This window comes from Triticum urartu, chromosome 2 (genome assembly GCF_003073215.2).
Source record: "Triticum urartu cultivar G1812 chromosome 2, Tu2.1, whole genome shotgun sequence".
NCBI classification, from domain to species: domain Eukaryota; kingdom Viridiplantae; phylum Streptophyta; class Magnoliopsida; order Poales; family Poaceae; genus Triticum; species Triticum urartu.
In genome coordinates, this window is record NC_053023.1 from 715,214,568 (window position 1) to 715,227,519 (window position 12,952).

At 56.9% G+C, this 12,952-nt stretch overlaps 1 protein-coding gene across 1 annotated transcript; it reads right to left on the minus strand.

Annotated features, from left to right (window-relative positions):
• Positions 1–3,104: 3,104 nt before the first annotated feature.
• LOC125534308 (protein N-lysine methyltransferase METTL21A-like) lies at positions 3,105–4,173 on the minus strand. Its single transcript, XM_048697564.1, has one exon. The coding sequence runs from the start codon at positions 3,952–3,954 to the stop codon at positions 3,301–3,303; it is 654 nt and encodes a 217-aa protein (XP_048553521.1). The 5' UTR covers positions 3,955–4,173; the 3' UTR covers positions 3,105–3,300.
• Between the last annotated feature and the right edge of the window lie 8,779 nt (positions 4,174–12,952).

The window sequence follows — 12,952 nt, forward strand, 5'->3', positions numbered from 1 at the left end:
TCACTCCGATTGTCGGAGAGGTATCTCTGGGCCCTCTCGGTAATGCACATCACATAAGCCTTGCAAGCATTGCAACTAATGAGTTAGTTGCGAGATGATGTATTACGGAACGAGTAAAGAGACTTGCCGGTAACGAGATTGAACTAGGTATTGAGATACCGACGATCGAATCTCGGGCAAGTAACATACCGATGACAAAGGGAACAACGTATGTTGTTATGCGGTCTGACCGATAAAGATCTTCGTAGAATATGTGGGAGCCAATATGAGCATCCAGGTTCCGCTATTGGTTATTGACCGGAGACGTGTCTCGGTCATGTCTACATTGTTCTCGAACCCGTAGGGTCCGCACGCTTAAGGTTTTGATGACAGTTATATTATGAGTTTATGCATTTTGATGTACCGAAGTTTGTTCGGAGTCCCGGATGTGATCACGGACATGACGAGGAGTCTCGAAATGGTCGAGACATAAAGATTGATATATTGGAAGCCTATATTTGGATATCGGAAGTGTTCCGGGTGAAATCGGGATTTTACCGGAGTACCGGGAGGTTACCGGAACCCCCCGGGAGGTATATGGGCCTTAGTGGGCTTTAGTGGAAGAGAGGAGAGGTGGCCAGGGCTGGGCCGCGCGCCCCCTCCCCCCTAGTCCGAATAGGACAAGGAGAGGGGGGCGGCGCCCCCCTTCCTTCTCTCTCTCCTCTTTCCCCCTCCCGAATCCTATTCCAACTAGGAAAGGGGGGAATCCTACTCCCGGTGGGAGTAGGACTCCTCCTGGCGCGCCCTCCTCCTGGCCGGCCGCACCTTCTGCTCCTTTATATACGGGGGCAGGGGGCACCCCTAGACACACAAGTTGATCCACGTGATCATATTCTTAGCCGTGTGCGGTGCCCCCTTCCACCATAATCCTCGATAATATTGTAGCGGTGCTTAGGCGAAGCCCTGCGACGGTAGTACATCAAGATCGTCACCACGCCGTCGTGCTAACGGAATTCTTCCCCGACACTTTGCTGGATCGGAGTCCGGGGATCGTCATCGAGCTGAACGTGTGCTAGAACTCGGAGGTGCCGTAGTTTCGGTGCTTGATAGGTCGTGGGCCGTGAAGACGTACGACTACATCAACCGTGTTGTGCTAACGCTTCCGCTTGTCGGTCTACAAGGGTACGTAGATCACACTCTCCCCTCTCATTGCTATGCATCACCATGATCTTGCGTGTGCGTAGGAAATTTTTTTTGGAATTACTACGTTCCCCAACAAAATCATCACTATCGTGTGGTCTATATGGCATTCACGGAACAGAATCAAGCATGATCAGGAAGGGCTTGATCCTATGATTTCATTGTGATCCATCAAGGAGTCGCTAGCTCTGTTGGAATTGCCACGTAGTGCAGCAAAAATTCTACCAGGTTGTGGTTGGAAGCCACCGGACCCGGGCATTGTCAATATTACAACAGATGGGGCTATCAACTTCGAAGATAATTGTAGCGGTGCGGGTGGCATCGCTCGATCCATGTCTACATACCTGGGAGCCTGGTGTAAGCCGCACCTGGGGATCTCGGATCCATTAATTGCGGAGGCTTTGGTAATGCGTGAGGGGGCTCGTTTCGCAAGTCTGCGGGGACTCACACATGTGATCATGGAGCTGGACTGCCTGGAGTTGGTGCAACTCTGGAATACTCGCCACAATTCTCATTCAATTGTGGCTCCAATCTTACTTGAAATTGAAGAGCTAGTTAGCAATTTCTCTTTATTTAGGAGTGAATTGCATAAAACCACCACATTTGGGGCTTCACTTGCAGAAAACCACCGGGTCACTAATTTTTTGCAAAAATCACCGCAGATTCGGTAAACTTGTTGCAAATAGCACTAATCGGGCGATTTGCTGCGTTTGATCACTTTCTGACAAGTGGGGCCGGGTTGTAAGGAGCTGACTTAGCAAAAAAAATGCATACACCCCCCTGAATTTCACAAATGCACCCTTATTAGAAAATTTAAAAAGCAATCAGGCCCCCCCTTTCACCACCGTCCACTGCCTCCTCCCAGGCGGCGGCGGTGAAGCCGGACACCAAATCCGGCGAGGAGCCCACTCCGGCGACCTCGTCGCCGCCCGCCACACGTCGGCGACCATTGCTGCCCCGCCTCCCCTCCCTTCCTCCTCCCTTATTCACGGGCTAACGTATATTCTCCTTCTCCTGTGTACGAGCTCATAGCCGGCGGCGGATCCGGCTTCGTCCAGCTTCCACGAACGTCCTGAAGAGAGAGAGAGAGAGAGAGAGAGAGAGAGAGAGAGGAGGGAGGGAGAAGGGAGAGAGACAGGGGAGGAAGGAGATGGAGAGGGGGCGGCGGTTGTGCCCGGTGCACCGTCGAACTGCGGGGAAGTCCGGCCAGAGCGGCGCGAGGCTCGGTGGCGCGTGCACACGGGGCTGCGGGGCTCTCCTGTGGGCGTGGACGCTCCGCTGTGGCTGCACGAGCGAGGGGAAGTGGGAGGTGTAGGAGGAGGGGAGGAGGCGCCGGAGACGGGCGGCGCGCGCCGCCGACGGCGGCCGAAGCGCTTGGAGGTTGGCCAGCATCCACAGCGTTGAGGGGCGCTGGGCATCCTTGGCAGAAGGCCGAGGCGCGACCACGGCATCCCGGCGGACGCCGCCGTGGCTTGAAGGCCGAGCTCCCGACGCCGCCTCCACGAAGTCCACGCCACAGACACTACACAGGAGCTCCGGCTCCCCGACAACGGCAATGCGCTGCTGGCCCTCGTGCTTGCGGAGATGGCCGACGCGTGCGGGGACATCTCCACTCCGGCGAGGGGCAGAAGTCGAGGTCGGGCGGTCGGGGACAGGTCTGGGAGGAGGGGCGAGGGGGTCGATTGCTTTTTGTTTTTAGATCTAAGGAGGTGTATGTAAATGTTTTGCCAAGTCAGCTCCTTACAGCCCAGCCCCACTTGTCAGAAAATGATCAAACGCAGCAAATTGCCCGATTAGTGCTATTTGCAACAAGTTTACCGAATCCGCGGTGATTTTTGCAAAAAATTAGTGACCCGGTGGTTTTCTGCAAGTGAAGCCCCAAATGTGGTGGTTTTATGCAATTCACTCCTTTATTTAGTGTACTTCATATAAATTGTTCGGCTAATGTTTCGGCTCATCTATGTGCTAAACATACTTGCACATTGAATATGACCGAATGCTGGCTTGATGTGATACCTAACTTCCTAGTGACCAGCTTGATGGCTGATTGTCCTAGGTCTGCTGTGATTTAATAAAGCTCTCTTGATTGCCGAAAAAAAAGAAGAAAAAAAAGAGAAAACCCTAATGAGGCCGCCAGAGTTCGACGCGGTAGACGGCGAAGTCGGAGGCCTGTGTGGGGTCGCGCAGCAGCGGCCTGGTGACCCTGTCGACCTCGGCCACATCGAAGCCGTGCTCCCGCAGCACGTCCACGCAATCCTGCACGCCACACCGCACCTCGCTGGCCGCCCACCCCACCGTGCCGTCCCGCCACAGCCTGCGCAACGTGGCTGCCATCGCCGGCATCTCCTCCGGATCATAGAACACGTCGGACATGAGCACCACGTCCACGCGCAGGAGCTCGCAATCGGGCAGGTCGGCGTCCTCGCCCCAGCGCAGCTCTCGCACGTCCGCCTGCGCGGTCGTGAGACCGTTGGCCTCGGCGTTGGCCCTGAGGCCCGGCAGGAGCGGCCCCACGTCCGTGAGCACGCAGCGCGCGGCGCCGAGGCACGCGACGGCCGCGATGCCCGGGAGGCCGGTGCCGGCGCCGAGCTCGAGAACGGTGGCGCCGTGGATCGTCCCGGGTCTGGCCGAGGCAAGGTGGGTGGCGAGGACGACGGCGGAGTCCCAGAGCCAGGAGCCGGTGAGCGCGCGCCCCGTGGCCGGGTCGTGCGCGCCGTCGCGCTCCACCACGGCCAGGGCGCGGCCGGCCACGTCGACGTGCAGCACCGCATGCATCACGTGTGGCTTATCTGCTTGATCGCGTTGGGCTCCGGATTTAGACAGGCGGTATTAGATCGCACGGCTTTATTAACCGAAAGCTTCCGAACGAACGGAAGGTTCAGGATAATGCCGGACTGCCGCTTGGCTGTCGACTTGGCTCGATCTATCCATACCTGACCTGGATGTGTCCGTGTTCCTTACAGACTGGATTTGTATGCCGTGTTCAATTCACAAGTCGGGCCCTCTTGCATTGTTATCTGTACTACAAACAAAAAAAAGAATTAGATCTATTATAAAAATTCACCGGGAGAGTACAAAGGATCTCAAACCTAACGAACAAAACTGTCGCCAGAACGAGCCACCGACGCGCCGTTGTCGCCGCTCCCCTATCGGAGCCAGCTTGAACTTGTCGATAACAACTGAGAAGTCTTCCTGCACGTGCCCTAAAGGACTTGTCGTCGTCGAACCCTTGCATAGATTTAAAGCACGTGACACCAAATTTCACCACATGACGAAAAACCCTAACCTCACCGCCCTAAGGAGACGGCAAAATCTATGTCGGGGCTCCGTCGACTACATCCATACATGTTGGTGTTCTTCCCAACTATATATGTGCCTAACAACACATCTAGGTTCAAGTCGTACCCCTTTGCTCGTTCCAAGGGACACCCTGAGCTAGGGTTTCTCGTGCCTCCCATCGGCGGCGCCGGTCTGCCTCGTCTCTTGTGGCATGAGGGCCATGTAGGTGTAGTGGATCCGAGCCCTCATCGACAGGAGGGCTCCATTTTTGGATGTCTTCTTGAGTTTTGTTAGGGTTTTGGTCCTGCTTGGGTTGGCGCCGGCTCACTGAAGATGGAATAAGATTCTCCTTGCCTAGCCCTCGTCCCCGCGGTGTTTCTAGCTTTGGCGGAGGACGTGTGAAGGTTCGTTTTCGGCAGATCTCACGGAATTCGATCGACGTTTGTCTTCGGTGGATCCATTTAGATCCAGTCCATGTAGATCAAGTCTCCGTCTGTATGTGTTTGTGTGTCTAGAGGTTGGATCCTTTTGATCTACGCTTCTCTTCATCGTCGTTGTTTGTTGTTCTAGTGTGCTAGTCTTATAGGGCCTTAGCACGATGACTTCTCGGGTGTCTACTATAAAAAGGTTTGCCTAGCTCCAGTGACAAGGGTGGCGGTTGCACGCCTTCGGCTCGCTTCCAATGCTTGTAGTTGTTGCTAGGTGGTCTATGGACAAACATGTAATTTTACTTCTGGTGTTTATACTCCCTTGATAGTTGATGAATAGATCAGAAGTTTTTCCCCCAAAAAACTATATATGTGCCTTAAAATATATCTTTGACTTTAATTAGTCCTTTCCAAAAATAAATATGTAGGTTCAATGGTCAGTACCAATGAATACATCATGAAATCTAGCATTAGCCATTGCCCATGAATTTTGGCACAGACCGCTATCAATGTTGAATCAGCGTACATTTTCATTTCTTCCTTTATGTGTCCACGTGGTAGTGGCATCAATGCGGACCGTTTGGAGGATGAGAGGGCAATTCTCGGCCTTGTGGAGGGGAAAGTCCACTTAACGAGCCATCACCCGTTGTTGGTCCACTCATCAATGTCATGTGAAGATCAGAGAGCAGAGTGGGACAAAAGTAAGGATGGCAATGGGTATCCACTACCCACGTGCCCTGTGGATAAAACTCTATTAGGGTAAAGATATGGGACAAAATGTTATCCATGGGTATATAAATAGGGAAATTTGAAACCCATTGGATAGAGCGGGTACGGGTGTGGGATCGTATAATCCATACCCACATACCAATGTACTCATATAAAATCTGAAAAGTATGGCCAAATTATCTCTACAATTTGTCATGAATTTGTGAACTCAAAATGTATGACTATGTGATGTTGTTCACGGGAAAATTTGTTGTTTATTGTCGGAGTAAATAGCCATGGGTAGCCTAGCCGGCTTCCCCTGGCCCTTCTGAAAAAGTTACGAGCCCGCCCGGCTCTCAAGAATCCAAGACATGGGGCCGCCTTCCCCTTGCTGGCTGCCACCCAGGCCGGCTTTTGGAAGGCGGTCCGATTTTAGCCCTCATGAGAAGGTCGACTCTAAGAAGCCGGCCATGAGAAGGCCGACTCCAAGAAGCCGGCTCCCCATAAAGCGGTCAAGACCGTACCCACAAAAGTTTGCACCCACCTAACGGCGGTGCGACGGGGCGTGGCTACAGTAAAGCCTGCCACCCCCGAATCCCGGAGCACGCCTGGCACAGTGCGCCGTACGGGGTAGGCATGACCTGTCCGACGCGGCACTGTTGCCATGTTGACCCTGGCATCACCCACGACGGGCCGCCAGCGTGGCCCACAGGCGATGGGCCCCTTTGAGCAGAGAGACGCCCGAAGGCGGCCACGCCTCCAACTAGTCGGCCCAAGACAGAGCCGGCTCCCCGCAGCCGGCTTGCCGCCTTCCTCGAAGAGGACGCCCTATTAAGGAGACAAGACGCGGTAAGGCTACAGCGATCGCCTGATAGGCGGCGGTACTATAGCCGCGTTTACCATGATGAAGCTCACGTCAACAAGATGGAGCCACAGTAACCAGCCGCCGACCAGGCCCTGGACAGTGGGGCCTGCCTGTCGACCAAGGGGCCGGCAGCGGCGGGACCCACCAGTCGGCGGGCCCCAGCAGCCGGCGCAGAAGCCGGCGAGCGCAGTCACAGACGGCTGGGCCCCGCGCCCAGTCGGATTACCATTGTACCCCCGGGGGGTAGGCCTATATAAACCCCCCGGAGCACCCATGCAAAGGGTTCGACCCCCTGCTAGTCCTAGACACCACACAAGGAGAAGAAGCAGGCTAGCCGTGCCCTTCTTCCTCCTCCCACCAAACAGCTCAAGGAGCGTTGTGTAGCTACTTGATTCATCTAGTGAACATGCGGAGACCCCGCAGAGCAGCAGTAGGGGTGTTATCTCCACGGAGAGCCCCGAAGCTGGGTAAGATCCGCCGGCGTGCATGTCTTCGCCTTATCCCGTTTCCAGGCACCGGCGATGTCTTACTGGCTCCCACAATGATAAGCCACCCGTTGGCATATGTCGCACCTACCACCCGACATTTGGCGCCCACCGTGGGGCCAGGTGCACCGTCGTCCGGAGACCTGTTCTGGACGGGAACCTTATTCCTCCCCCGCGAGCGTAGCCAGCCCGGCACGCCCGATGGCGCTTGCCACGACGCGCTGCAAGGCGTCACCAGCATCTGCGCGGCGAGCAGCCTCGCCGATCTCCTCGACGAAACTCTCATCTCCGACGAGCTCGCCTCCGATGCGGGCACCGACCACCTCGCCAACCTTCTCGGCCAGCTCCATGTCTCCAGCGAGCCCGCTGCGGACCTGGAGTCGGTTGGCTCCACCGACCCGATGCCTGTCGACTCCGACACGGCCTCCTACGACACCTTCCCCACCAACGTCACGATCTACAACGACCCGCTTCCTCGAGCCGACGGCTGCGATGCTGTCACCACCGAAGTGATGGTTGTCGGCCACGGCGGCCCGGCCGACGAGAGCGCCACGACGCCTCGCATGCGGCGGCCCACGACTTGTCCGCTCCCCTCCCGGCTAATGCCGACGACGAAGCACTGGAGGCACGCCGCCTCGCCCTCCTCGCAGAGGGCCGGAGGCTGGCTTCTGTAAGACGCCTCACTGAGGCCTCAGCGCGAAGCTGACCGCGCCGCCTTCGGCACGCCGGCCCCGGGCGGGCCAAGCCGGGCCGGCCTTGTCAAGCAACGCGGCGCCGTCATCGCCGACACGCTGGGAGTCGACCGCCCGGTCTATGCCACTCCGCTCGAGAACTTGCGTGCCGCCCAGGCGGCTGTAGACGAGTTGGACGGCTTGGAGGCCGAAGACCTCCCCCACATGACCCGGCGCATCCAGCAATTGATTGACGCAGCCGCGCAGCGACACGAAGCCGACGCCCGCGCGGAAAGCCCTCCCCCGCGCCGAGAACACGGCGCGACGTCCCGGACGCCGACTACGAGCAATACCCGCGCGCGACGCGAGAAGGAGCCGGCTGCCAGCCGCAGCCGGACCCGGATCTCCATCGAGCGAGACGCGGACGGTCATCCCCGAGCCATGGAATGGGGGGCGACCCGCCTCCGCCTCCGCCCCGTGGAGAGAGATATCCCGCCGCCGCCAGTGGCGCACCCGACTCTCAGCGGCCGGCTAGGCCGCCGCGAAGGAGTCGGCGAGAACGACGCCCGCCATCGGATCGACCGCCTGGCGCGATCCCTGGCGTTGGAAGAAGAAGACGATGTCGGCCCGCCTTGTTTCGGCCCCCGCATCCGCGACGAGCCCCTTTCCCCAAAGGGTTCTCGCTCCCAAGAGACACGCCCAAGTACAACGGCTCCGTGAAGCCGGAAGATTGGTTGATCGACTACTCCACGGCGGTTAGCATAGCCAACGGCAACCGGCGCGTTGCCGTGAAGTACGTGCCCCTCATGCTGCAAGGCACGGCGCGGACCTGGCTCAACAGCCTCAAGCCGCGTAGCATCAACAGCTGGCTAGATTCACAGAAGCCTTCATCCGCAACTTCACCAGCACCTACAAGCGGGCTCCCAAGCCCAGACAGCTCTCCTTGTGCGTACAAGGCCCCGCCGAGTCCACTCGCGATTACCTCACGCGTTGGGCCGAGCTCCGCAACTCCTGTGAAGGGGTGCACGAGGTGCAAGCCATAGAATACTTCACAGCCGGATGCCGAGAAGGCACCCTCCTCAAGCACAAGCTCCTCTGCGACGAGCCGGCTACCCTCGACGAGCTTCTGGACATAGCGGACAAGTACGCCACCGCCGACTCCTCGATGAAGACCGAGCTTCGGGTAGACGCGTCCGGAAAGGTACTCAACCCGGCGCCCAAGACGCCGGCTGGGGATTCCGGCCGACCCCCACACTCGAACGACCACAAGCGCAAGGGCCCCGCGCCGCCTCCCGCCAGTCGGCAGGTGGCCACAGTTGAAGACGCCGCCTGAAGGAGCGACCGACGCCCAAGAAGCCCAAGGGCGGCAGGCCGGCTTGGCAGCCCGCCTTCTCCTACGAGCAAACTCTCGACGCCCCTGTGCAAGTTCCACAGCGGCGCGAAGCCGTCCACCACACGACCCGGAAGTGCCATTGGCTCACCCGAATCTCTAAAGGCGAGGGGCTCGTGCCGCCTCCGCCTGCCGGCCCCGCCGCCTCCGGCCACTCGGCCCACAGTCGGAGCTGTGCACGATGAATTCCCCGACGAGCAAGCAACCTACATCGTCTTTACAAGCCAGCCCGAAGACCGGCGCAGCAAACGCCAAGAGCGCCAGGAAGTTAGCGTGGTCGCTGCCAACCCCGCCGGACACATGCATTGGTCAGAAAAGCCCATCAGCTGGAGCCGGGCCGACCATCCGGAGGTGATGCCGTCTCCCGGCTCTTATGCTTTGGTCCTGGAAGCCACCCTTGCAACGGACAGACGCGCCGCCCGCTTCTCCCGTGTGTTGATAGACGGCGGGAGCAGCATCAACATCCTGTACCGTGACACCCTGGAGAAGCTAAATGTCAAGACGAAGCAGCTCATGCCTACTCGGACAGTGTTTCATGGCATCGTACCCGGCCTGTCCTGCGCCCCCATTGGCAAGATCAAGATTGATGTACTTTTTGGGGACAAGGAGCATTTCCGCCGGGAAGCGATCTGGTTTGAAGTGGTGGACCTGGAAAGCCCTTACCATGCGTTGCTTGGCCGACCTGCCTTGGCCAAATTCATGGCAGTTCCCCACTATGCATACCTCAAGATGAAGATACCAAGCACCAAAGGCGTCATCACCGTAGCCGGCGATTACAAGAAGTCCTCTGAGTGCGCGGCCAGCAGCCGGCTGGCCGAGTCCCTTGTGATTGCCGAAGAAAAGAAGATGTTGGACCGAGTCGTGGCCATAGCCGGCAAGCAGTCGGCCGTGTCCCCGACCCCAAGGAGCATGATACTCAAGGATCTTTCCAGCCGGCCAAGGAGACGAAGAAGATACCTCTTGACCCCGAGCATCCAGAGAGGTTTGCCGTCATCGGGGCAAACCTGAACAGCAAATAGGAAGGCGAGCTCGCCGATTTCCTCCGTGAGAATCGGGACATCTTTGCATGGTCCCCCAAGGACATGCCGGGTGTTCCGAGGAAATTCGCCGAGCACAAACTACATGTTCGAGAAGACGCAAAGCCAGTCAGACAACCCCTTCGCCGACTGTCGGAGGAGAAACGCAGGATTGTAGGGGAGGAGATAGCCCGGCTTTTGGCAGCCGGCTTCATTATGGAAGTTTTCTTTCCAGAGTGGCTCGCCAACCCGGTCCTTGTGCTAAAGAAGAACAACAAGTGGCGCATGTGTATAGACTACACGAGCCTCAACAAGGCCTGCCCCAAAGATCCTTTTGCCCTGCCAAGGATTGACCAAGTGATAGACTCCACAGCCGGATGCGAGCTGTTGAGTTTCTTGGATGCTTACTCCGGATATCACCAGATAAAGCTGGATCCGGACGACCGCCTGAAGACCGCCTTCATCACGCCATTTGGAGCCTTCTGCTACCTGACTATGACATTCGGCTTGAGAAATGCCGGTGCCACTTTTCAGCGTTGCATGCAGAAGTGCCTCCTCAAGCAACTCGGCAGAAACGCTCACGTTTACGTGGACGACATCGTGGTGAAGACGGAGAAGCGCGGCACCTTGCTGGGAGACCTCAAGGAAACGTTTGAGAACCTACGCCGGTTCCAAATCAAGCTCAACCCCGAGAAATGCGTGTTCGGAGTGCCAGCCGGCCAGCTCCTAGGCTTCCTGGTCTCCGAACGCGGCATCGAATGCAACCCGGTGAAGATCAAGGCCATCGAGAGAATGGCGATCCCCACCAAGCTTCGAGACATCATCAGAAGTTCACCGGGTGCTTGGCCTCCTTGAACCGCTTCATCAGCCGGCTCGGAGAGAAAGCTCTCCCCCTCTACCGCCTCATGAAGAAGAGCACTCACTTCGAGTGGAACGACCAGGCCGACCAAGCTTTTCACGAGCTGAAGAAGATGCTGGCCACGCCGCCTGTCCTCGCGGCGCCGACTGAGAAAGAGCCCATGCTCCTTTACATCGCCGCAACCAGCCGGGTGGTCAGCACCGTCATCGTAGTCCAGCGCCCAGAAGAAGGCCGAGCCCAGCCGGTCCAGAGGCCGGTGTATTATTTGAGCGAGGTGCTGTCCGCCTCAAAGCAGAACTACCCGCACTACCAGAAGATGTGTTACGGCGTGTACTTCACCGCCAAGAAGCTGAAGCCCTACTTTCAAGAGCATCCCGTCACGGTCGTATGCACCGCCCCGCTGGCCGAGATCATAGGCAGCCGGGACGCATCCGGCCGGGTGGCGAAATGGGCCATCGAGCTGGCCCCTTACACGATCTTCTACCAGCCCCGCACGCCATCAAGTCCCAAGCACTGGCCGACTTCCTCGTCGACTGGGCCGAGACCCAGTACCTGCCGCCGGCTCCCGACTCCACCCATTGGCGCATGCACTTCGACGGGTCCAAGATGCGCACCGGCTTGGGAGCCGGCGTCGTCCTTACCTCTCCCAAAGGCGACAAGCTCAGATACACGCTACAGATCCACTTTGCCGCCTCCAACAATGTGGCCGAGTACGAGGCGCTCATACACGGGCTCCGGCTTGCCAAAGAACTTGCATTCGCCGGATCCTATGTTATGGCGACTCGGACCTGGTGTTGTTGGAAATATGCCCTAGAGGCAATAATAAATTGATTATTATTATATTTCCTTGTTCATGATAATCGTTTATTATCCATGCTATAATTGTATTGATAGGAAACTCAGATACATGTGTGGATACATAGACAACACCATGTCCCTAGTGAGCCTCTAGTTGACTAGCTCGTTGATCAATAGATGGTTATGGTTTCCTAACCATGGACATTGGATGTCGTTGATAACGGGATCACATCATTAGGAGAATGATGTGATGGACAAGACCCAATCCTAAGCATAGCTAGATCGTGTAGTTCGTATGCTAAAGCTTTTCTAATGTCAAGTATCATTTCCTTAGACCATGAGATTGTGCAACTCCCGGATACCGTAGGAGTGCTTTGGGTGTGCCAAACGTCACAACGTAACTGGGTGGCTATAAAGGTACACTAAGGTATCTCCGAAAGTGTCTGTTGGGTTGGCACGAATCGAGACTGGGATTTGTCACTCCGTGTGACGGAGAGGTATCTCTGGGCCCACTCGGTAGGACATCATCATAATGTGCACAATGTGATCAAGGAGTTGATCACGGGATGATGTGTTTACGGAACGAGTAAAGAGACTTGCCGGTAACGAGATTGAACAAGGTATCGGGATACCGACGATCGAATCTCGGGCAAGTATCGTACCGATAGACAAAGGGAATTGCATACGGGATTGATTAAGTCCTTGACATCGTGGTTCATCCGATGAGATCATCGTGGAACATGTGGGAGCCAACATGGGTATCCAGATCCCGCTGTTGGTTATTGACCGGAGAACGTCTCGGTCATGTCTGCATGTCTCCCGAACCCGTAGGGTCTACACACTTAAGGTTCGATGACGCTAGGGTTATAAAGGAAGTTTGTATGTGGTTACCGAATGTTGTTCGGAGTCCCGGATGAGATCCGGATGTCACGAGGAGTTCCGGAATGGTCCGGAGGTAAAGATTTATATATGGGAAGTCCTGTTTTGGTCACCGAAGAGTTTCGGGGTTTATCGGTAACGTACCGGGACCACCGGGAGGGTCCCGGGGGTCCACCAAGTGGGGCCACCAGCCCCGGGGGGCCACATGGGCTGTAGGGAGTGTTCCTTGGCCTACATGGGCCAAGGGCACCAGCCCCACTAAGGCCCATGCGCCTAAGAGATGGAGAGGGGGCAAACCCTAATGGGATATGGGCCTTAGGGCCCATATTGGTGCGCCTCCCTCTCCCATCCCCTCTTGGCCGCCCCCTTGCTCCCCATCTAGGGCTGCCGCCCCC